The following is a 27,427-nucleotide window of genomic DNA, read 5'->3' on the forward strand; positions in this document are numbered from 1 at the left end:
CCTCATCGGTGCTCACATAGGTGTTTTCAAAGTTTGGCTCATAAGATATTAATTATTATATTTATTTGATGACTATTTTATTAGATTTAAACTCTTACGTAAAACCATATGTTAACATAATCAAAAATTTAAAAATCATATTTTAAAATCTTTTGCATAATAAACAATAATTTAAAAGATCAAATTATATTAAAATGTAATTTCTTAATACATCAAGCAGGAGATCCAAAGCATAAAATTGGGCCTCCCAGAAACCCAGACGTCTCGGCTCACAATTTTTTTTGGAACTCGGACGATATGACCGATTGTTTATAGGATTTAATGATTCTTAAAAATGGTTTTGATAATCAAAATAAAATATAAAGAATACAAAAGAATTATAGTTTGTTCATCTATCTACGACCAGTTTATGTATGGTAGAATAAAAGGTTTCATCAGAACAATTATTTATTTCAGATGATCTTCTTATTGCATTAACTGGAAATTAACAGTATCTTCTAATACGAAGATATATAGATCCAAAGGATTTAATTTTAAATCTGACTATATTATAAAAACTATTGAAGAAGCTATTCCTCTAAAAGGAGATTATGATTCTTTTAGTCTGTTATCTCAAAATCTTATAAATATTCATATGAAATCTTATAGATTTATGCATTTGGGTATGATTCAAGTAGGTTTAAAACCACTCACCAGATTAGGTTTAAATACTTCGGCCTTAATTTTAGTAAGAGATCAAAGGCATAACAAATTCGAAGATTCCTTATTAGGAATAGTAGAGTCCTCATTATGTGAAGGACCAATACATTTTAGTTGTTTTCCTAATTTTTCGATTTCTCTTTCTGATCCAAATATCATGAAAGCTCTCACTTTAAACATAAAGACTGAAGGCTTCGACATGATAGATGGAACAGAAAATGTTGTTCTATTATATAGGATATGTTATAAAGTAATGAATTCTACAATCTCTAATTTTAGAATTAATACTAATCAAATTAGTTCTAAAAGAGGTGAAACTACACTCTTTATTACCGATATTAATAAAAGTAATATTATGATTCCCAAAACAATAAATTGGAATCAAGTTACTTTACCAGAAATCTGGAAAATGGAGAATATTGCTCCTACTATTAAAGAAGAATCTAGAAAGGTAGAAAGTATAGTTCAATATGTAGATGGTGATGTTGAAATTAAATTCTCATCCCAACGACATTTACGAATTAAACTTCCAGAAGAAAGTAGAAATTCTACTTCTTCTATATCTGATTTTGAAAAAATTAGTACATCTGGTCTTCAAAAGACTAATGATAATATATCTCAACCTGAATATAAGGTTGATCTTCCTGAATCTAGTACTTCTCGATTTCAAAGAAGTTATTCTGTTAATAATAGAAAATCAGATTCTCCTACTTTTTCAGATATGGGTTATAATGTTATGGTTATTAATAATAACAATTCTATTCAACAAAGTTTAGAAAAGATTAAAAATCTAAATAAGAAAAAATGGTTTTTAAGTTGTTTAAACTCAAAACAACAAAATCTATATTCTTCTAGATATACCGAATGGGTTGAAGAAACTAGATTAAATTTGGATTTCTTCAAATGGATGGAAAAATTATATTTTCCAGCTAGAAATAAAATATTTTCAAATTTTAAAGATGAGTCTTTTATAAATATTCTTGAATCAACATATAAATTATATGTTAATGAAACAGGAGAAGAATCTTTTGAGTTTCATCCTCCATTTACTACTCTCCAAATTGAAAAGGGCAACAAAGAAATATTTGCTGCTCCTATAAAATCCGAATTAGGAAATGGTAATTTTGACCATATAATTCAGCAAAATAATTTTACCAATTTAACTTTACATTCTTTAAGAAATCAAACTACAAGAATAGAAGAGATTTTATCTAAATCTAAACAACAAATTTCTTGTGGAGAAAGTTCAAAAACTTTGATGATAAAACCCCCTCCTAATCTTAAACAAGAAAAATTTCTTTTCAGTTCTAAAAAAGATGAAAATTTTATGGAAGGTCTAATAGACAGATTACAAAAAATAAATATAAGAGAAAATGGTTCTATTTCGGTAATTACCAAAGATGAACAACTTGAAAATTCTTCAAGTTCTTCTGAAGAAGAAATGCAGATTAATAAAATGCATAAAGTATCAATTGCAAAACCTTTTTATAAAAAAGCAACACCTATTGATCTTCAAATTGAAGAAAAGAAAGATTATGTTCAGTTTAATGGTGAAGCCATTACTGAATGGAATATAGATGGTAAATCTGAATATCAGATTAAAACTGTTATTAAACAAATGTTAATATACTCTTCTGCCGCAAAAATAAAAGGTAATAATGATAGGCAAATTGCTCAAGCCATTATTACTGGTTTTACTGGCCAACTTCAAGGTTGGTGGGATTTTTATCTCTCAAAAGATGCAAAAAATAAAATTATTAACTCTTCTATAATTGATCTTAATGGAAGAGAAGAGTCTGATGCAGTTAATACACTGATTTATACCATTCTATCTAATTTTATTTGAGCTAATAAACTTCAATTAGATAGATCTCAAGAACAATTAATGAATTTGAGATGTCCAACAATATCTGAATTTAGATGGTATAAAGATGTGTTTATGACAAAAGTTTTAATTAGAAATGATTGCAATGCAAATTTCTGGAAAGAAAAATTTATTTCTGGACTTCCAGTTCTTTTTGCTGAAAGAGTTAAAAATAGATAAAAATCTAAATCTCCAACAAACTCTATAGATTGCAGTATTCTTACTTATGGAGATTTATCTGCAGAAATAACTGCAGAAGGTATAACTCTTTGTAATGATATCAAGTTAAAAAGGCAGCTTGATATGCAAAAAGAAGAAAACCGAAATATTATTGGTGACTTTTGTGAGCAAATATGCTTTCAACCAATACAATATCCTAAAAAAGACAAGAAAAGAAAAAGATTTCATTTTAAAAGGAAGAAACATTATCTAAAAGATAAAGAAAAATCTAAAAAATATTCAAAGAAAAGATTTAAAAAACTTATAAAAAATGATTCTACTAAAGTTCCAGTATGCTGGAAATGTGGAAAAATTGGACATAAGGCTAATAAGTGTTATGTCAAGAAAAAGATTAATAATCTTAATATAAACAATGATTTAAAAGAATCATTGATAAATATTCTTCTTAATAAAGAAGAAAATTTAAAACAAAAAGATTTTTATATCAATATTATTGATAATGAATTCTCCGAATATTCTAATAGTAGTTCAGATAATGATTCTGAAATATCAGAACATAAAATCTGTGAATCAGATTGTGATTGTGATACTTGTCTTATAAATTTTATGGGCTTAGAAATAAATGTTATGTCAAATGAAGAAAATTTCATTTTAGATCTTATAGATCAAATAAAAGATCCTATAGAAAAAAAAAAGCTATAGAACATTACTTAAATATGGCAAATCATAAGCCTACTAAACTTATACAAAATACGGTACAAGAATATGAATTATATTCTTATAATAAAATATTAGAAAAAGCTAAACAAAAAGAAAGAGAACCTACGATATCCGAATTAAAAGGAGAAATAGATCAGATAAAATCTGAGATCAAATATTTAAAAGAAAGAGTAAATACTCTTAGTATTAATAATAATCATATTTGGGAAAAAGATTCTACTTCTGATGAAGAAGAAGAAATTTTACCCAAAGAGGATAATGATAATGAAATAAATCAAATGATTTGGATCAATAAAATCGATCAGATTATTTCTCAAAAATGGTACTCAAAGGTAACATTAATTATTAATAAAAAATTTAAAATTACGATTGAAGCATTATTAGATACAGGAGCTGATGTAAATTGCATCAGTGAAGGAATAGTTCCTTCTAAATGTTATAAAAAGACCACTCAGTTTATAACAGCTGCTAATAAGCAACCTCTCATAGTTAATTACAAATTGTCTGAGGTAGCAATATGTAATTCTGGAGTTTGTTTAAATACAACTTTTATTCTTATTAAAAATATATCTACTCCTGTTATTTTAGGAACTCCATTTTTCCAAATGTTGTTTCCCATTAATAAAATTAATGAAAAAGGGTTATATACCAACATCAAAGGAAATGATTTATTTTTTCCATTTACAACAATACCAGTTTCAAAATCTATCAATATTTTGCAAAAAATAGTAACTAATAAAGAAAATTTTGTTACTTCATTAAAAGATGAAGTTCTTTTTAAACATATTAAAGAAAAAATAAATTCTGATGAAATTCAAGAAAAAATTTTCAGAAACCATATCTAAAGAGATATGTGTATGTTCCTAATGCCTTTTGGAATAGTAAAAAACATCAAGTTAGTCTTCCTTATACTGATGATTTTAATGAGGATAAAATTCCTACAAAAGCAAGGCCTTTTGCTATGGGACCTAGACTTTTAAACTATTGCAAAGAAGAAATAGACAGTCTTCTTAAAAAGGATTTAATTAGACCAAGTAATAGCCCTTGGAGTTGTCCAGCTTTCTATGTAGAAAATGCAGCTGAAATAGAAAGAGGAGCTCCTAGACTTGTTATTAACCGCTTAATAAAGCATTAAAATGGATAAAACATCCATTACCAAATAAAAGAGATCTATTAAATAGATTATTTAAAAGAAAAATATTTTCTTCTTTCGATTTAAAATCAGGATTTTATCAAATTCTTCTAAAAGAAGAAGACAAATATAAAACAGCTTTTACTGTACCATTTGGATATTACGAATGGAATGTAATGCCATTTGGATTAAAAAATGCTTCAATGGAATTTCAAAATATAATGAATGAAATTTATAATTCGTATATTGATTATATTATAGTCTATATAGATGATGTCCTTATTTATTCTGATAATATTGATCAGCATTTTAAACATCTTAATATTTTTATTCAAGTTACTAAAAAAGCTGGTTTAGCAGTAAACCAGAAAAAGGTAAAACTATTTCAAACTAAGATAAAATTTTTAGGACACTATATTGAAAATGAAATAATAATTCCTATTGAAAGAGCAATAGTTTTTGCTGATAAATTTCCTGATAAAATCATTGATGTAAATCAATTACAGAGATTTCTTGGAAGTCTTAATTATATAGGAGATTTTTATAAAGATCTCGCACGAGATTGTAAATTATTATTTCAAAGGTTGAAGAAAAATCCTCAACCATGGACTAATAGTCATACTTTGGCAATACAAAAAATAAAAGAAAGAGTTAAAGAACTCCCTTGTTTATCTATTGCTAATCCTGAAGCATTTAAAATAGTTGAAACAGACGCCTCTGATATTGGATATGGAGGAATACTTAAACAAAAAATAGATAATACATATAAAGAAATTCTTGTCAGATATACTTCTGGAACTTGGAATAATACTCAAAAGAATTATTCTACAACAAAGAAAGAAATTCTTTCAATTGTTAAATGTATTACAAAATTTGAAAGTGATATTTTAAATAAGAAATTTTTTATTACGAGTTGATTGCAAATCTGCCAAAGATATTCTTTTAAAAGATGTTAAAGTTATAGCATCGAAACAAATATTTGCTAGATGGCAAGCCATATTAGCTTGTTTTGATTTTGATATTGAACATATATCTGGAAAATCTAATTCTTTACCAGACTTTCTAACTAGAGAATTCTTGCAGGGATCAGCCTTGGAAGACAGTCTTAAAAAGACCAGCCACCGGGAAGAAACCAATGAATAAACCACCTTTTAAAAGAGGTGCCACTATTCCTCAGCCTAATATGGCTACCACAGAAGAAGAAAAATTTGATCCAATTAAAGAATTTACAGAAGATCCTACTGCATATGAAATACATTATTATAATAATGCTATATTTGCCTTAAAGGGATCAAAAGAAGAATTAAAATATCCCTATCTAATTTCAGGATGCCTTAACTGTTGTTCTGATGATAAAGACCTTAAAGGTCTATCACCTATTCATATAGCTCAAAGCTATTTAATTAAAAATTTACAACCCATATTGGGCAGAAAAATCAGAGACTACTTTGAAACAATTTTAGTAGAAACTGGCTCAATTGAAATTCAACATATGGATCGCAATCGCAATTACGCATTCTCTAAAATGATAATAAAAAAGATTATCCCAGCGGCTAATTGGGGTTTACCTCTTAGCCAAGCCAGACAATTAAACACTTTTCAGGCAATGCCTAATATGTTTAATTATCATAATTATATTATGGCTTGGGATACCATTGTATTATATGAGAATTCTCAAAGAAAACACTCTTGGTGGATGAAATTCCAATTAGATGATATTCATCAATTCATACCTACATGGTTCAAAACTTTTTTCTTCTCATGGGGGGTAATGCCCTCAATCCTTCCACGAAATGTTAAGAACATATGGATTAAGTTCCAAAATGCCAATACCCAGTTTGATGGTTTAACAGCCATGATTCAATTTGCCATTAATTATAATGTTCCCTGGATTATTCGATGGGAATATAGACTGCAAGACCTGACTAAAGAAAAGTTTGAAATCAAATTTGCCCCTACTGTATTAATTAGAAAAATTCTTATAAAATGGTGGGGAAAAGAAGACTTCTTTGTAGAAGGCAAAGTTTATGATCGACAGGGAGTAATAGCTCTGGGAGTTGCCAGAGAAACTATGAGGAATTTGAATCATGACACCCCAACACAAACCACATTGCTAAAAGAACTTTTTCAACATTTAGACAAGGATACCATTACTTCTATGTTCACAGAAGTTTTTGGTGAAAAATCAAATCTATCCACTCAAGAATCAACCTCCTCAAAAGGAAAGGAAAAAATGGAAGATGATACACAGATGACCGATCAAGATGATCTACAAGATGCTCAGGACCCATATGAGGGTGAAGACATATTCGCATTATTGAATGCATGAGACAATGGATGTGTGAGCTGGAAGTCACGATCTTTGTGAACTGTGTCTCGACTAAAAGTCATGCATTATTGTTGTGTATTATTAAGTTTTTATGCTTATCTTTTAGGTATTACGTGTCATGTGTTTATAGGTAGAAGGTGGAACTACTGTTTTAGTTTTTTGGTTATTTAAGGAGTGGATTCCCTTTGTGATCCACACACCAAAATTATCTACTACTCTCTCTGATAATAAGAGTTCTGAAGTTTTCTCCAGTTCTTCAGTTTTCAAGTTTCTTCATTTCATCAAGATTTATGTAAGTTTATGTCATACGATTATATTTATGATCCACCTTTCGATTATATCATGTCATCTGCAAATTATCTGTTGAAACTTAAAAAGAAGATTAAATTAATAAAATCTCAAATTGAGATTCTTGAAAATCAATTAAAAGATCCGGAAGTCAATCTTGTTTATAAACAGTGGTTCACGTATCCCAGTTTGGAAAGATCCAAAATTACCTTAAAGGCATTCGAAAAGCAGAGCTCACAGCTTGCTGCTTAAATATGAAGATTTAATTAAATTTTCTACCTTTATTAAGGTTTATTGTTGTAAATTGTAAAGTGGTTTATTGTTGTAAATTGTAAAGTGGTATAAAGGCTGACAAACAAATAACAACTAATTAGGAAAAAATGGTTTTATTGGTGTAGCAAGAAGTGTAGTGAAGGATTTGAAGCCCTTCGTTGCTCCTTCAAATGCTCATTATTCTATTAAATTTAATTCGATAATTAAAATTTTAATTAAAAATATCATACAAATCATTAATTAAAAACTGAAGTCCTTATTTTATTTTAATAGAACATGAAATGTTTGTATTATTCAATAATTATAATAATTTCATTATCCTGATAAACACGTAATTTATTATTGTCCATAAATAATTGTAGAATACAATAGTTGAGGTGGAAATAGAACCTCATTAAATCACACATATGTGTATGGTTTAAGAGTCCAAATATTTTGTGATATTCTCTGTATCATTTTTCGTAACATTTTTAATTACATACAAGTTGTAACAAATTTAACGAGTTGCGATTTTTTTTTAACTTGTCATAATCAATACGCATGACAAATCTTTATCTATGATACACAAATTCTGAATGAATATTTCTACAGATACTTAAATGAGCAGTCTGGTTTTTTTAAACTTCATATCCCACACATTTTCTTTACCTGAAAATATGAATGATAGACACAACATATAAATGAAAAAAAGTAGTGAAAACTAGACAGTAGCTTGAGAGAGATCATACAAAAGTGTGTCAAGGGATCACACACCTATTGCATGGCTGTGCAGTTCATGCCCAACAAATGCACTCTTCGTCTATTTAGCTAACATGAAAATCAATGGCGAATTCGCCTCAAAACTCACAAACAAAACTTGCGTTACCGACCTAACTTGTGCAATGCCTTTTCGTCTCCCTCTTTTCCCCACATCGCTCTTTCTTGTGTTTCTCCATTGTGTTTCCCTAAAGGCCATTGCCCAGAACACAATTGCTGAGTGTGGGCCGAATTTGCTAACTTTAGCCTCATGTGCGCAGTTCGTGCAAGGCGTGGCAGCTTCACCAGTGCAGTCATGTTGTGATAGTCTTAACCAACTCTACGGCCAGAAGCCTACTTGCCTTTGTCCATTCCTCAATGACCCGTCTGCCTTGAGTTCGTTTCCTATCAACACAACGCTTGCTCTAGAGTTGCCTCAGCTGTGCAATCTCCAAATAGACCCTTCTATTTGCGGAGGTATGTATGTTAAACTATTATTTAATTCCTTTCTATAAATGAAGGACCACCATTCGCATTTACAAAAAAGAAGATGCAGCACCATCTTGAAATCTAAGATTTTGGATTGCTTTTAATTCAATGCCCAGTTCATAATCAAATTATTTAATTCCATTCTCTTTTTTTCTTACATGAATGGAATAAAAAACCAAAAGTCTAATGCAACATTTATTTTCCTAAACTTAAGAAAAAAATAGATAATTGATGCTTAAAATGTGGCATACAATATTAGAATGAAAAATGTAAAGAATGAAGCAAGAAAAACCATCAAGCGACTTTTATAAGCATTATTTTGATATTCGACTAATTTGGTTTTTGTTTCAAGGAGCTTCCTTGCCATCTACTTCCCCTGGTGCTCAAGTTTCCCTTGGGGCAAGACCGAATTCAACAGTTGCAGGTCTGCAAATTTTCTAACCTTCAAGAAACTCCCGCTCAACTTATTCAGATTTATAAATTTTGCTATCTTATTCTTTGTTCTGCCTTTACATCTGTGGTTTATCCAGCTTCTCCAGTAGTAACAGTAGCGCCCCGACCGAGCATTTTGGGATTTGGAATTCGCAATGCCGAAGTGAGTCTGAAGGTGAAAAGCCAATTGTGGTGTCTTCTGATGGCTACAATTTATTTCAGTGCTGACAAATGAAGCCTACTTAGCTGAACTACATGGCCTCATTTTCAAACTAGCGCTATTTGTTTCTACTATCTATTGAATATATGCTCTAATTAATGAAATTTTTTCTCATTAATTAACTTGCAGATATTTGATTCAATGCCAAAATACTTATGAAAAGTTATATGATTATACTTGGCCATATCCGAGATATTATTATCGATTTCTTAATTTACATGATATAATCAATGGTTTTGCCTTAACAATATCCGATTACATAAGAGATACTTTAAATTTTATAGTAGTTATGATTATTTTGTGTTCTTTTTTTTTTTTTTTTGTAGTTTGATTTACATGATATAATCAATGGTTTTGCCTCAGAATTATATTGATTTTGATGTCCAAACACTTTGGGCAACTGTCTCCATTTGTTGTTTTGATTAAACTTTCATATAATTGTTGTATGTCTCGTACCACGATTTTGTTTTGTTTTCCACTTTTGATATCTTTTCTTCAAAGTAGTAGAGAATATTCTGCAATTGTATTAAGACAAGAAATTAAGATTTAATTTTATTTGTAATTTTAAATTTGGAGTCATGATAAATTGTACATAAAATTTTACTAATACTGATATTATTTTTATATTTTAGTGTTATTTTGATTATGTTGTTACTTAGTTATTGATATTTGCCTAAATTTTAACGAAACAATTGAATTTTATGAAAAGTGTTTCTTTGTGTTTTATTAATTGCTCAACGATGATCTTAGTTGAATTTTCGATTTGCTTGTCTATCTACATATATTACATTTTCTCTTTGTTGTTATTTTTTTCGACTTGTTGATGAACATGTTTAATATCATTTTTTTGAAATAAATTTAAATTGTTAGTTGCAATCAATTTTTAATAACTTTACTCAATTTCAATTTCGGAATTGAAAAAATTAATTGAAAATTTTTTTCACTTATTTTTTAATCATGTAAATTTATTTATGTATTTTTATGTAATAATGACTTCAATAAACGTTAGTGTCATCTAGTTGATAAATAAATTAAACAGTTTATGATGCTTTCATCTCTATTGTTTCATTGCGATAAGGATTTAGTAGCATTCTTGTTGTGGCTGATGATCGTAGTTGTGTGACAACTATAATTTTTTATTTCATTAACGTATTTATATATATTTTTTTGTAAATACGAAGTATGTAAAATATTTCATGGTTTTAATTATCATCTAGATAAAATGTTGATCTCGTGTTGAAAAATGCTATAGTTGCATTATTATTTTCTTTCATTTATAATAAACTTCCTTCGTTTTGTGGGATGGCTTCCCGTAAACTTAATGTTATTGTCTAGTCTGCACCATATATTTTATATTGAATTAATTATCAATTTCGAATATTTAATTCTTTTACGAAATTTACTGTATATTGAGGAGCACAATTTCTCTTCTAAAAACTTGTCTTTTTCCTTCACTCGAGAAACTACTTACGTGGTTGACCTTATTCAGAATTCAAATTATATTTGTTTATATAAATTTTAACTTTAGTTCCATATGATGCAAAACATTTAGAAAATGCTTAACAAATCTTTAGTTATTTTTCTCAATACTTAACAATACTTAACATTGTCTTTTTCCTTCTGCAAATGATTTGAAATTAAATTTTCATATAATATTCGTATGAATGACTAGTTCAACGTCTTCATTGACATTTTGGGTAATTTTTAGTTATTTTTCTCGCATTTATTTCAAACATTTGATATCTTCTGAGCAATTGATTTTGGAATTTGTCGATGATGTTTGAAAATAGAAGACAATGTATCATTTGTCCCTACATATATATAAAATGTTCATTTATCATTATAATGTTTTCATTTTATGAATTCAATCGCATTACTTTTTTTTATCTATGTAAAGTTATGATTATTACCTTATCATCAGCTACTATGAGTTTTCGAATCAATTTTGATTTCTGTTTTGTCCAATATGATTTTTTTGTCAAAGTATTATTACTTGTATCTTTACATCCTTTTGATTTTACTTCAACAAACTTATTGATATATAATTGTCTTTTTCCATTATTGTACACATTTGATTTTTAAAATAAATATTTAGATGATAATGAATTTGAAGTTGGTCTAAAAATTTTCAAACTGTTGAGATATTTATATAGTATATAGATATCTGATTATGTGGCATTAATGAACATCGATTTCAATTTAGTTATCTGATTAGATATTGAGATTTTTTCTTCTTAAATGATTAATGTTAGACTTAAATTTGTTGTGGAGATGCTAGTAAAAACCAGTAGATGCTGGCTTAGTACAAAACCAGTAGATGTAAAATAGCAGAAAACCAGAAGCACTTGTATCGAGCTAAAGACCAGTAGCAGCACTTGTCAAGTACTGCTTCTTAGCTAAAATCATAACTAGAAGGGATACAAAACTCGAAATATACACTAACAGAATTTTGCGTATCTCAAAGTCTTTAAATATTACCGTTGATCTATTAACGTGATACTAGCATTTATTGCTTCCTTAAATGCCATTAAATGTTGTACGAAAACATTTAAGACGGTTTACCATTTTTAGTATAAACTGAGACTGATTGCTTTGATGTATTCTGCATGGTCCATTTTCGGCAATAAAGCTGAACCACTGAAAAGTCAAAAGAGCCGTTCAGATTTTAACGTTGGATAAAGTCTATATATATGGAGACGAAGCACTTTTCAAGAGAGAAGGGGAACGAATCTAAATCAAAGAATATCATTTGAGCATCGCTAGAACTTTCAGTCATCCCAAAAGCTCAACACTGAAAAAGCAGCACACGCTTCATTGCATACTCTTGATCATTGAGATCATATTGTGCTAGCTATTTTCGTTATATCTTCTCAAGCTATTCACTTCACTATTTCATTGATAGAAGAATTTGTAACTGGAAAAGAGACTTTTCCAGAACTTAGGATCATTCAAGAAGTTGAGTTGTAAAACTAAGAGTTTCGATAGGCGAAGGGTAAGTCCTGTTGAAGTGGGTGTGTACAACTGTTGTATTTTATTCACCAAAGTCTTTTAGTGATACCTTCTGGAAACAGAAGAATGGGAGACGTAGAAGATTCATCTTCGAACTTCCAGAAACAAACCTTGTGCCATCTACTGTTTTTCTGTTTCACTATTTTTCACCTACTAACCAACAGATCGTTTCCGCACATTATCTTGTGATCTGCTGGTCTTTAAACTTGAACAAGAATCTGCTAGTATCTTTAACAGGACTCTAGCACATCATTCCGAAAAATTGGTTAAGTTTGCCGTTGAGTTTATTCAACCCCCCCTTCTAAACTCAACCCGATCCTCAACAAGTGGTATCAGAGCAGGTTATTCTTGTTCTGAAAAATATTTAATAGACATGGCTCACTTCAGCGAAATTCCAATGTTCTCAAAAGAAGACTTTGATGATTGGAAAATCAGAATGCAAGCCCATCTTGCAGCTCAAGATGATGACATGTGGTATGTCATCACAGATGGTCCATTAAAGATCTTAAAGCCGAATCTAGTTATTGCTATCACCGAAGGCGCACCTCAGATGCTGGAAAAACCAAGATATGAATGGACAAGTGAGGACAAGAAGAAAGCCAATCTTGACAACGTTGCGAAGGACATTCTGTACAAGACACTCGACAAAAATACCTTCAGCAAAATCAAGATGTGTCCTACTGCAAAGGAAATCTGGGAAAAATTGATTCAGATCTGTGAAGGAAACGAAGAAACTAAGGAAAACAAACTTTCTGTAGCCATGCAGAAGTTTGAGAATATGAAGATGAAGGCTGGAGAAACTATGAATGAGTTTGATGAACGCTTCAGCAGCCTTGTCAATGAACTCACAGCTCTTGGGAAAGATCTTGGCAACAGGGAAGTTGCATTAAAGGTAATGAGAGCCCTACCCAGAGAATGAGACGTCAAAACGATGGCAATGAGAGCTTCCAGGGATCTAAACAAGTTGGAACTGCATGACTTGTTCTCAGATCTGAAGGCATATGAGTTTGAACTTGAAGTTCGAAGTGAAGAAGAGCCCTTAACAATTCCACCAACCAAAGCTCTCGCAGCTACTACTGCTACAGTTGTCCCAAGTTCATCATCTGCTACTGCTATAGAGAATACTTCTGAGAGAAGTGCTGAACAGATAAGCAATGACGCAATGTCATTATTTGTTAAGAAGTTTTCCAGATTCATGAAAAAGAATCACAGAACATTTCAAAGTCCCAACCGCAATTTCAAAAAGGAATCACCCTCTGGAGATATGGCATGCTTTAACTGTGGAAAAGTTGGACATTTTATTGCTGATTGTCCAAAATCAAAGAAGGATGACCAGAAGAAGAAGGGTGTCAAATGCAATGATAAAAAGACCAGAAGAGACAGAAAGGCAATGATTGCAGAAGAAAGTAAGTCCAAATGGGCAGACTCAAGTTCTGAATCTTCTGATTCTAAAAGCCATTCAAGTGAAAGTGATGAAGATGAGATCAAATGTCTGATGGCAAATACTGAGTCAACCTCGACATCCGGAGAGGTATTTGACTTTGACTCTGATGAATTTACACGCACTGATTTAGTCACTGCATTACACGACATGGTAGAAGAGTATTCTAGACTTTCTCAATCATTCGAGGAAGTTAAAATTGAAAATCAGAACTTAAGAGATCAGAACAGTAAGTTAACTTGCTTGCAAGTAAACAGCTGTAATGATCTACAAGTTGAGATGAGTAAATTAAAAACTGAGAATGAAAGAATAATAGCAGATTACCAGACGATGCTTTCGGAAAATCAGAAGCTATCGCTACTGGTGAATGCTTGGAACAAGTCCTCTATTTCACTCGAAAAGATGCAAGAGTTACAAAAACAATCTGGAGACAGGAGTGGTCTCGGATTTTGTAATAATGAAGGCACTTCTGAAACGAATACTAAGCCAAAACTGGATATGTGCAAAGGGAAGTACATTCACTTTGTGAAATCCAGTGTGGTACAGAAACCAGAAGTACCTACTACTTCAATTGAGAGGAATGTAAATCAGATGAACAACGGGATGCATTATGGTCTGGGTTATGTTAAACCTAAGGAAAGAGTTGACCAGAGTTCTGGATCCAGTAGAGGATTCAACTCAGGAAGAAAATTTTCTATGAAGGTTAACAGCTACCAGTACTACAATTCTTGACCTGTTCAAAAGAGATACATGACAGAAAATAGAAACAGAAGGGAAGAACAACTTTTTAAGATGCATAATGTGAGAAATAACAGACACTTCGTTGCACACACCTCCATGGATACCCGAAGTACAAGAATTGTACAAATGTGGGTTCCAAAGGGACTAATAAGGCTTGGACCCAAATAGATTGGGTACCAGATAATAAAATTTGTGTTTGCAGGTACATGTAGAGAAAACCATGATCAGTAGCTCAATATGGTATTTGGACAGTGGATGTTCCAGACATATGACTGGACAGAAAAGTCTACTATCAGAAATAGTGAGTTGTGCTGGTCCAGAAATAACCTTTGGGGACAACTCAAAAGGTAGATACGTGGGTAAGGGTAAGATTATCCATGGTAACATCACTATTAAGGATGTGCTCTTAGTTGAAAATCTTTATTATAACTTGATCAGTATTAGTCAATTATGTGATAGTTGTTTTTCAGTAGCATTCCAGAAGCACACTTGAACAGTCAAAAATGCTGATGACTTTACTGTTCTAACCGGAGTTAGAAAAGGCAACACCTATAAAATTTCATGGAACATAGATCATATCATTGCTCCTACATGTTTAGTTGCATCTCTAAGTGATAAACACTGGCTGTGGCACAAGAGATTGAATCATCTGAATTTCAAGTCTATCAACAATCTCAAAAAGCAGAACTTAGTCGACGGATTGCCAGACATAAAATTTGTTAAGAATCATGTATGTTCTGCATGTCAACTTGGTAAGCAAGTAAGATCTAGTTTCAAAAATAAAGGCAGCAAATCATCCTCAAGATGTTTAGAATTATTGCATATGGACTTATTTGGTCCAATTTCTATAATGAGCTTAGGGGGAATGAGATACACCATTGTTGTTGTTGATGATTTCTCTAGATTTACTTGGGTAATCTTTCTTGCTGGAAAAGATCAAACCAGTAGCCTTCTGATCAAACTTCTGAAAAAGATTCAAAATGAGAAATCGGTCTCTGTCATTAGAATCAGAAGTGATCGAGGTATTGAATTTACTAACAAGGCTCTTGAGATATATCTAGACGAACAGGGCATTCATCATGAATATTCAGCTGCCAGGACGCCTCAACAAAATGGAGTAGCTGAGAGGAGAAACAGAACACTTAAAGAAGCTGCTAGAAAAATGCTAGCAGATGCAGACATCTCTCAACGCTTCTAGGCAGAAACTATTAATACTGCTTGCTATACACAAAACAGAACAATGATCAAGAAGAGAAACAATCAGACTCCTTACGAAATATGGAAAGGAAGTAAAACGAATGTATCTTACTTTCATGTTTTCGGTTGTAGATGTTTTGTGCACAATAATGGTAAAAATCATTTAGCTGCATTTGATTCAAAATCTTACACTGGTTTACTTCTTGGATATTCAGCAGTTAGTAAGGAATTTAGAATTTTCAATAATAAAACACTCAATGTTAAAGAATCTATTAATGTTGTCTTTGATGAAGACAGCAGTGCTCCCGAGATTACTAACATATCTAATCTAAGTAACAGGTTAGACAGGGTTCATCTGGAACTAGACAGTGAAGATGATGCAGAAGCAAGTGTTAAGGATAATTCAAAATCCAGAACTAGACATTCATATAGCAGAACCAGCAGCTGGCACTCCAGAACCAGCAGCTATCATTTGAATTAATTTAGTAAATGAATGACTTAGTTTGTGAATGTGCAGGCATTTATATAGAGTTTCGAGGAAACTAAAGAGACGGCGATCTGACTATACGTATTCCAAGATTCATCCATCCTGTTCTCAGATATCATATCCCTGCATTTATTAGTTGCATTTATCGAGGGGGAACAGTATCTGAGTCAGACTAAGATTTTCTTATCCTTTTTAGAAAACAGATAGAATGTCTGTCTTTTTGATAAAACAACAAGTCTACTGGTTTTAGCAGTAGACGTTACCATAAAACGACAAACTCTCTTCTGCTTTTCTTTTAGCAACCGCCTCGGACAGCCCGCCATTTTTTAAAAAAAAAACAAATTTGAAATGAGTAGAGTAACTGACACACCTGTTTCTCTCTCTATATCAACCTTAAACATATCGACACGTGTCCCTATGTTTACTGACAGATGTACATTTTGTTTTTAACCGTTCATTTTCTTTCATTGCCCTTTACGAACTCAGATTATTTCCTTGCATCTACTGCTTTCTCGCATTTACTGCAAATATACCTCTAATCTCTTTCAAACTTAGAAATGGCCGCAGCTTATACTTTGAATGCTTATCAGGTGAATTTTGCATCTGTTCTCACCATTAAGGATGAGAACCTTGTTAAGATGTTCAAATCATTGGAATAATCTGGACTTCGCCAATTCTTGGAATCGCCTGCTATTATCTACAAGTCTGCTCTTCTAGATTTCTATGCCAAAGCAGAAGTTGTCGAAGGAAAGATTAACTATACACAGGGAGATGCATCAATCTCCATTGATGCTGCATTTCTCGGTTCCACCTTTTTTCTACCGATTTCTGGACCTTCTGAGCTTTCGGATATCACAAAGGAAGAAATGTTTACTGCTTTAACCATCTTTTCAGCTACTGGTGAAGAGCTCTCACCTTCCTGCTTCAAGAAGCTACTGAAAATTGAGTACCAGGTACTCGCTGATATCGTGGCAAAAGCCTTTTTGGTTAAGGCTGGAACATTCGACAAACTGACCAAAGAAAAGGTTCAAGTGATGGTGGCCATCACTTCAGAAAAGAAAGTGGATTGGGGTCGCTTTCTGTTTCAAATTATGAAGGATATGATTCTAAGGAAAGGTACTGGATTTGCTGTGTAAATCAGTAAGATGTTGAAAGATGCTGGCTTTCCTGGCACAACAGAAGAGGATGGCTCTTCGGTCACCATGAATTATGCTGATAATGTGCTTGCCTTAAGGCCAAAGCCAACAGTTGGTGAATTTGTGGCCATAAAGAAGGAGATTAGGGAATCTCAGTTGAGGGGCAGAAGAAAATCAAAAGAAAAAGAGCTGTGGTTTTGTCTGATTCTGACAAAACGGAATCTGGAGAATCAGTAGCACCCACTCAACAAGCTTCACTGCCTCCCACCCCATCCAAGAAGAAGCCTCGCACCACCATCCGCATCAAGAAAACAGCAGCTCTTGCTGAATTAGAGAATGTTCCTCTTCGACAAGTTTTTCCACCATTTGTCCCATCCACCAAAGCTAAAGCCGTTGAATCAGGGCCTTCAACTGCTCCAAGTTTCAGACCAACTTCTGGTGTGGTCATTAGAGAATCTGCTACTAGTTCTTCTGCTTTTAAACCAGTAGTCCCTGCTACTTCTGAAAAAGGGAAAAAAAAGATTACTGAGTTGTCTCAGTCACCGGTGGCAACATCAACCATTCAAACAACAATTGATCTTCATCTGGAAGAAATTGATAATTCAACCAGAAGACATGATATTCTTTGACGATTGGCTCAAGAAGCCATCAATCGCCGAAGCTACATTCTGGATAAAATCAAACAACAGAAGATAGACACTATTCTAACAACGTTGAAGTCAAATTTTGACTCTACTGTTCCTACTGCTTTTCATGATCAGAATGTCATTCAAATTTTGTCGGAGCAGCTGACAATTCTATCTGAGCAAATTGTTACTAAGGAAAAGGCCTTTTCTCAGCCTCCAAAATTCACTGTCACCACTGTCCCCACCATTTTGAAGACTCAGTCAGTTGAGGAACCGGCCAAAGCTTCTTCTGAAGTCAAGGTCTCTAGTACTCCTGCACCTCAAGAAGTTCCTACTCAATCATCCTCTCTGATTTTTGTTCATGATCTGGCATCGGTTGATGAAGTGATCAAATCGATTGTGCAGACTCAAGCAGCACAGGATGACACAATGCCCGTTACTTCTACCTCTGCTGATCATCCTCCAGTCCAATCCATTCCAGAATCTGCAACTGCTACTGTTACGGCTACTACTTCTTCATCTCTTCCAGAGCTTGAGCATTTTTCAGAAGATCATCAAGCTGAAATGGCAACTTTGTTGCATACTTCACCGTCTACTGTTGAGCCACAAGCCATACCTGAACCTGCTGCTGATTTGCAGCAACCAGAAGAAAGGCCAACAGATCAATCTACTGCTTTAGAAGGACCTTCTGCTGAACCAGAACCAGCTGTTATCACTCAAGCAGAAGTTGCACACTCTACTGCTCTTATTATTCCTTCTCTGCAGTCTCCTGAGCGCATCGCCATAATGGAAGACATTAAACAACGATTGCTTGCAAGAACCCCTTCACCAGTTGTGGAACCATTTGATTTAGAGTTTCAGATTGATAATCTACAAAAGGAGCTACAGAATCTTTCTGATATAGTCAAGCGGCTATCTCGTGAGAATGCCGTAGAAATCAGTGGTGCTCAGTTTTTCCGAGATCGTATGTCCAAGGAAATACATAAAACGGCGGAATCTATGCATAAAATGAATGCTGAAACCATTGTTTTTCGACAAGCTATATCCAGAAGTTCCAGTCAGCTCATGATTGCTCAATCTGACATACTTACCCGGCTCACCGAGCATGATGGCCTTTTTCGCTCAATCTCCACCACCATGGACCTAATGGATGCCAAGATCGATTCTCAATCTCAATCTCTCATCGCTCTAAATGATCGATTTCTAATCAGGCTCCATATCTAGAGATGTTGACTAATGGCATTCACAACTTATCTTGGCGAATGGATGACTTAATTGCTAGGGTCATTGCCGATGATGCCAAAAAGGGGGAAGAAGATAGAACTGGAGATAGAACTGGAGCGAGTAGTAGCAGACCTCATTCTTCTGGAAGGGATCAAAATCCAGATGAAGCTACTTTCAGAGATATTGGAACAAATTAGTTTTATTTTCTTGTCTTAACTAATTTGTGCTTTACGTGATTTTTCTGGATAATAACTGTTTTTATCTGCTTCGTAATCTATTTTATCTATTCATCTTAACGTCTAAGGAACATCTAGGTTTTGGCATCACCACAAAAGGGGAAATTGTTAGACTTAAATTTGTTGTGGAGATGCTAGTAAAAGTGGAGATGCTAGTAAAAACCAGTAGATGCTGGCTTAATACAAAACCAGTAGATGTAAAATAGCAGAAAACCAGAAGCATTTGTATCGAGCTAAAGACCAGTAGCAGCACTTGTCAAGTACTGCTTCTTAGCTAAAATCATAACTAGAAGGGATACAAAACTCGAAATATACACTAACAGAATTTTGTGTATCTCAAAGTCTTTAAATATTACCGTTGATCTATTAACGTGATACTAGCATTTATTGCTTCATTAAATGCCATTAAATGTTGTACGAAAACATTTAAGACGGTTTACCATTTTTAGTATAAACTGAGACTTATTGCTTTGATGTATTCTGCAGGGTCCATTTTCGACAATAAAGCTGAACCACTGAAAAGTCAAAAGAGCCGTTCAGATTTTAACGTTGGATAAAGTATATATATGGAGACGAAGCACTTTTCAAGAGAGAAGGGGAACAAATCTAAATCAAAGAATATCATTTGAGCATCGCTAGAACTTTCAGTCATCCCAAAAGCTCAACACTGAAAAAGCAGCACACGCTTCATTGCATACTCTTGATCATTGAGATCATATTGTGCTAGCTATTTTCGTTATATCTTCTCAAGCTATTCACTTCACTATTTCATTGATAGAAGAATTTGTAACTCGAAAAGAGTCTTTTCCAGAACTTTAAGATCATTCAAGAAGTTGAGTTGTAAAACGAAAAATTTCGATAGGCGAATGGTAAGTCCTGTTGAAGTGGGTGTGTACAACTGTTGTATTGTATTCACCAAAGTCTTTTAGTGATACCTTCTGGAAACATAAGAAGGGGAGACGTAGAAGATTCATCTTCGAACTTCCAGAAACAAACCTTGTGCCATCTACTGTTTTTCTGTTTCACTATTTTTCACCTACTAACCAACATATCGTTTCCGCATATTATCTTGTGATCTGGTGGTCTTTAAACTTGAACAAGAATCAGCTAGTATCTTTAACAGGACTCTAGCACATCATTTCGAAAAATCGGTTAAGTTTGCCGTTGAGTTTATTCAACCCCCCTTCTAAACTCAACCCGATCCTCAACAATTAAATTAAATTTAATGATTAATTAATATAAAAGTGTTACGTATTTTTTGTTAGTGAATTTGTATCATTTGATACATTTTTTTAAACAAGATTTTTTACAATTTTTTAGGCAAATTTTATTTTACTATTATTAATGTTATTATTGTATTATCAAATTTGTAATTATTAGTTCATTATTTAATTAATTTAAGTGAGATTTATTGTATTTGTCAAAACATAACACTTTTATAAATAAAACACTATAAAAAGTTGTCAGATAATTGGTGGGTGTAAATTACATACATTATTAAAAACTTTATCAACAATTATATATATAAATATTTAAAGGATGCATGTTTTACTTATATTATCTAATCGAATGTTCGAATGATATTAAAGAGCAATTTAGTTAGAACTAAATAAGAAATTAATTAATCTAATAGAAAAGAAAAAAAACATGTTTGTCCAAACACAGTCTAATTTCATTGCATCTAAGTTAAATTTAATAATTAATAAATATAAAAGTGTTATGTATTTTGTTTAGTAAATTTGTATCGTTTGATACATTGTTTTTTTTACACAAGATTTTATACATTTTTTTTACTCAAATTTTATTTTTATTTAAATTATTTTTTTTATTATAGTTATTATTTTTATTATAAATTTTGTAATTATTGGTTCATTATCGAATTAATTTCAGTGACATTTATTTAATATAAAAGTGTTATATATTTTGTTTAGTGAATTTGTATCGTTTAATATAAAAGTGTTATATATTTTTTACTCAAATTTTATTTTTATTCAAATTATTATTGTTATTGTGAGGCCCATTTTGCTCTGATGACAATTAATGATCTAACAATAATGGTTGGACTTAAAACTGCAGCGGAAAAAGGCTTAAAATACTTTAAAACGGACCTTAGGGCCTAGAAAAATTTCGGCATGACCTCCCCGTAAATAAGACATCCCGAAAAACTTAAGCAGCAATTTATATCAAAATATACTCCCACCAGAGTCATTAAAACAAAACCGAAGTTAAACAACCTATAGCCGCACTGGCCAGGACTAAACATAAATTAAAACTTACCAAATACTCACCAGATCATAAACATCACAGAGTCGACTCATAACGTCATAAAACAACCAAATACTACTACAAATACACGGGGCATCTCCCCGGCAAATAAAGTACATTACAAGACTGAAACAAACTCAAGACATACATATAGACTAACTGGGAGACTCCACTGAACAGAACCAAGCAATCCAACCTCAATCCCGAGCTCCACTGGCGGAACCTCGGCCTGATGCTGCAAAATGACTCGGGAGATCTACCATGGTGCCCAAAAACAACCACAGCAGCCCCACAGTAAGCATCTGAGGTTAGGATTTTGGTATGAAACAGTCCAACAATAACAACAATAACATAAATCATGCATAATCATATAATGAAATGTAATATGCAATGCATGAAAGGCTCAACGAATACTCGGGATAACAGGAGCCAACAAACGGTACGATAACAACTGGAGTAATGCTCGAGCAACAACACAGGAGAGCTACATCATCATACAGCTAAACCGCCCTACCAAGTATGCGAGGTATGCCAAGCTGTGCTGAAATAACACCACTGACTCGGCCTCCATACAGCTGATACGATATAACAGGAATGCACAACATAACGAATTAGATGACACAACCCCAACGCTCACTTCAAAAGGCTGTACTAACCACAGGATTGTTCAATCACATCTACGGTCTCATGTGTATAGGCCTATCAGCCACACAATGATCCCGAGATAAACAACAGTGCCAGATAACAACGGATATCAACAATGGCTAACAAGAACGATAGGGCTCAACATGAATGTCATAATTGTATGCCCGATGCTAAATGCCAATAATATGTCATATAATAAACATATATCACAACAAAGGCATTTAAGAATTTACAATAGTCAATAAATCATAAACACGATCCATGTAACACAGAATGACAATTAAACATAATTTATGTTTTACCGTCGTATATTACCGAGCTGTAACATATCTATACCACGAAAATGATCTTCAAGAATGATCAACTGAACTCTCTTAGCCTAAAATAATAAAATAAGCCGAATAATTCCACAACTCATCATTATTTACATTCCAACCATTATCAACTCGATAAACCTTAGATTAATTCCAATGATAACAACAATACTATAACATCTTTAAATATAACACAACAATTCGACATAATTAATAGGATCGCCAAAATATACCTCGAAGATTTCCAATGGCCGAACCTACAACAATTATCCAATAAATATGTCAATAAAACGCTATTCGAACGACGAAAACAATTTAAATCGAAATGGGTAAAAATCCAAATTTCGGCAGCCTACTATCACGCTTAGAAGCTGAAATTTTGGACTAGGAACTCACAAGGTCGAAGTTTACTCTAGTCGCTAGCGGTCTCGAGGCGATAACCCACCGGAAACTCGTCGGAGTTACTGTTCACGAGCTGAAAAATTCACAAAACTAGCTGGAAAAATTCAGAAAGCGAGCTGGAGTTAAAGGGAAATCACAAGGCTTAAAACCCACTCCAACACACAACAAAATTCCAAGGAACTAAACTTAAATCTCACCTAAATCGAACCAACAGCAGCAGCTATGAACATGCCTCGATTTGGGCTGAAACGAGCATCAAAAGTAGCGATTCATGGTTCAAAATGAAGCTACTGAAGTAAGGAAGAAAACCCCTCAAACCGTTCGAGATTTCGACGCCGGACGGGAAAGTTATGGCTTCTCAAATTTGAAGGTGTTGAAATTGAGGGAATTGGGTTGAGGGAAATGGGTTTTCTTCTTCTCTCTTTCCTTTTTCCTTCTTTTAAAGGTAAGTTGTGTGGATGTGTGTATATATATATATATTGTGTATTTGGTTACTAAAATAGTAACTCAAGCCAATCTATCCCGGTCTGTATTTATTTTGATCTAGTGTGTTATTTAAACTCTATATGTATTTTATATCGTTAAATTCTCCGATATTCTAAAATACATATTTCTAACACACTTCTTGAATTTATTTGGCATAAATAATTATTTTAATTTACAACTCAATAATTATTCTAATTATGCCAAATTATCGGATAATTAATTACAGGGCCTTACAGTTATTATCAATTTTGTAATTATTGGTTCATTATCGAATTAATTTCAGTGACATTTATTTAATATGAAAGTGTTATTTATTTTGTTTAGTGAATTTGTATCGTTTGATACATTGTTTTTTTACAAGATTTTATACATTTTTTTTACTCAAATTTTATTTTTATTTAAATTATTTTTATTATTATTGTTATTATTTTTATTATCAATTTTGTAATATTGGTTCATTATCGAATTAATTTCAGTGACATTTATTGTATTTGTCAAAACGTAACATTTATATAAATAAAATATTATAAAAAATTGTCAGACAATTAGTGGGCGTAAATTACATACAATATTAAAAACTTTATCAATGATTATATATATATATATATATATATATAAGGGATACATGTTTTATTTATATTATCTAATCGAATGTTAAATATCAAAATTTATAACTTCCCAATAAAGCAGACATACACAAAATTATGAACGAATGGTGTTAAAGAGCAATATAGTTAGAACTAAATCAGAAATTAATTAATCTAACGGAAAAGAAAAAAATGTATGTCCAAACACAGCCTAATTTCATTGCATCTAAGTTAACATTGATATTTATATTGGATTTGACCGCTACAGTTTATTATCATTCAATGTATTTTCGTTATCATATACAAACTACAACTTTGCTCAATAGCCATAATAAACATGATGATGATGAATCTGACCAGGGTCTTCTCGCCTGACCAGGGTCATCTTTTTCGACCAAGGTTCATGTCACCCGACCAAGGTTCATCTAGCTCGACCAGGGTTCGGGTCACCTGACCAGGGTCATCTCGCCCCGATCGACCTGGGTTTAGTTCACCTAACCAGGGGCCATCTCGCTCGATCAAAATTCATCTTCCCCAACAATGGTTCAGGTCACCCGACCAGAGTTCATCTCCTCGACCAGGGTTCATCTCACCTATTCAAAAGGAAAGATCTTTCTAGATTGGGTTCTTTCCCACTTGGGCCGATCGCAAGGAGATGGGCCTGTCAGTATTGGTCATCATTCCTCGAAATCATTAGCTTGACAATCAATACCCTTGACAAGACTAGAATAGTATGGGTCGCCATGCCTACTGACAAAGGATAGGGTGTGGGCAGATGTCTAGTAAAAAATAGTGTCCAGACACCATAATCGAGGTCATATTCTTTTCTATAATTACACAGGTTTTCTCATTACTTTGTTACATGAGATATTGCATTATATTGTATTTAGTAAATTCTCTCTCTACCTAGTGAACCCAGTACTGACTTGAGCGCGAAGTGAACACATTGAAAACCCTTCCGACGCCCTACTGATATTTTATTGTTGAGTGTGTACAGATTTTCTGACCCGAGCTCACCCCATCAGGCCAAGCAAGACCCATCCCACCAGCCACCCGGGCTCATCTCATCAAGCCTGGTCATCCAGTCTCATCTCACCTTGCATGGCCAGATCACCTCGGCTTATCCCATCAGATCAGACCAAGCCTATCCCACCAAGCCAGGTCAGGCCATCATGGCCCATCTCACCAGGCCAGGTCAGGCCACCCACGCTCATCCCATCAGGCCAAGCCAGACCCATCCTACGGAAAACTCGGGCTCATCTCACCATGCCAAACACCCAAGCTCATCTCATCAGGCCAAGTTAGGCCCATCTTACAAAGCCAGACCACCCGAGCTCGTCTCATCAGGCAAGGACAGACTCATCTCATCAAGTAAAAAATCTTCATATACAAAGTACACTTCTTTGCTCACTAGATTGTCGATCAACTCACCTAATCTATCTGGACATCATCTTTAGCATCGTATAAGGAAAATCGATCTATAGACGTAGATACGATTTTAATTCAAATATAAGCCCAAAGAGATGAGGCCCGAACACCTTATTCTAAGCCTGAGACATGAGGTCCCGACACCTTATCTAAGCCTAGGAGAAATGAGGCCCCATCACTTTATTCTAAACCCAAGAGACATGAGACTCCGACACCTTATCTAAGCTCGGGAGGAATGAGCTCCCTACACCTTAGTCTAATCCCGGGAGGCATGAGGCCCCAACATTTTATCTAAGCTCGGGAGACATGTGGCCCCAGAATCCTTCTAAGTTCGTGAGGCATGAGGTCCCGACACTTTATTAAACCTTCGAGATATGAGGCCCCGACACGTTATCTAAGTCCGAGAGACATGAGACTCCGACATTTTATTCAAAGCTCGGGAGAAATGAGTAACTGACACCTTATCTAAGCCCGGGAGACATGAGGCTCTTGCTCCATATTCTAAGTCCGGGAGCGAGAGGCCCAAGTACAATATTAAAAACTTTATCAACAATTATATATATTTTTAAGGGATACATGTTTTACTTATTATCTAATCGAATATTAAATATCAAATTTTAAAACTTCCTAATAAAGCATATCGGAACACAAAATTATAAACAAATGGTGTTAAAGAGCAATATAATTAGAACTAAATCAGAAATTAATTAATGTAATGGAAAAGAAAATAAAATACATGTTTGTCCAAACAATGCCTAATTTCATTGCACCTAAGTTAACATTGATTTTTAAATCGGATTTGACAGCTACAGTTTATTATCATTCAATGTATTTTCGTTAAGTTTAATCGTATACAAACTACAACTTTGCTCAATAGCCATAATAAACATCATGATGATAATGATGAACCCGACCAGGTCTTCTCGCCTTACCAGGGTCGTATTCTTTGACTAGGGTTCAGGTCACCCGGTCAGGGTTCGTCTAGCCCGACTAGGGTTCAGGTCACCTGACTAGGGTCATCTCACCCCAACCATGGTTCATCTTGCCCAACCTGGGTTCAGGTCACCCGACTAGGGTTCATCTCTCCCGACCAAGGTCATCTCGGTCGCCAAAATTCATCTTTCATGGTTCATGTTACCCGACCAGAGTTCATCTCCCTCGACCAGGGTTCATCTCGCCCTACCAGGGTTCATCTCACTTAATCACAGGGAAAGATCTTTCTAGATCGGATTCCTTCCCACTTGGGCCGATCGCAAGGAGACATGCCCGCCAATATGGGTCACCATGCCTCGAAATCATTAGCTTGACAATTAATACCCTTGACAATACCAGAACAGTATGGGCCGCAAAGCTTGCTGACAAAGGACAAGGTATGGGTATATGTCTAATAAGAAACATTGTTCAGACACCATAATCGATATCATATTCTCCCCTATAAATACCCAGATTTGCTCATTCATTTGTTTCATGAGATATTGCATTCAATAAATTCTCTCTCTACCTAGTGAACAATGTACTGACTTGAGTGTCGGAGTGACCACATTGAAAACCTTTCTGACGCCCTATGGACATTTTATTATTGAGTGTGTACATATCGTCTGACCCGAGCTCACCACATCAGGCCAAGCCAGACTCATCCCACCAGGCCACCCTAGCTCGTCTATCAGGCCAGGTTATCCAGGCTCATCTCACCTTGTCAGGCTTGGTCACCTCGGCTCATCCCATCAGATTAGACCAAGCCTATCCCACCAGGTCAGGTCAGGCCAACAAGGCCCATCTCACCAGGCCAAGCAAGGAAAGGTCACCCAAGCTCATCCCATCAGGCTAAGCCAGACCCATCCT

The 27,427-nt window shown here is 33.7% G+C and overlaps 1 protein-coding gene and 1 long non-coding RNA gene across 2 annotated transcripts; one reads left to right on the forward strand and one right to left on the reverse strand.

The window, feature by feature from the left end:
• The first annotated feature begins 7,659 nt into the window (after positions 1–7,659).
• Positions 7,660–9,376, forward strand: LOC142528290 (non-specific lipid transfer protein GPI-anchored 10-like). Its single transcript, XM_075633335.1, has 3 exons — positions 7,660–8,697; positions 9,062–9,133; positions 9,240–9,376. The coding sequence occupies exons 1-3, from the start codon at positions 8,298–8,300 to the stop codon at positions 9,374–9,376; spliced, it is 609 nt and encodes a 202-aa protein (XP_075489450.1). The 5' UTR covers positions 7,660–8,297.
• A 12,240-nt stretch (positions 9,377–21,616) lies between these two features.
• On the reverse strand, positions 21,617–22,191 carry LOC142529254 (uncharacterized). Its single transcript, XR_012815867.1, has 2 exons — positions 22,138–22,191; positions 21,617–21,979 (listed from the first exon to the last, which is right to left on the reverse strand). It is a non-coding gene; the product is annotated as an uncharacterized LOC142529254 (long non-coding RNA).
• Between the last annotated feature and the right edge of the window lie 5,236 nt (positions 22,192–27,427).

Source organism: Primulina tabacum, chromosome 16 (genome assembly GCF_025594145.1).
Source record: "Primulina tabacum isolate GXHZ01 chromosome 16, ASM2559414v2, whole genome shotgun sequence".
NCBI classification, from domain to species: Eukaryota; Viridiplantae; Streptophyta; class Magnoliopsida; order Lamiales; family Gesneriaceae; genus Primulina; species Primulina tabacum.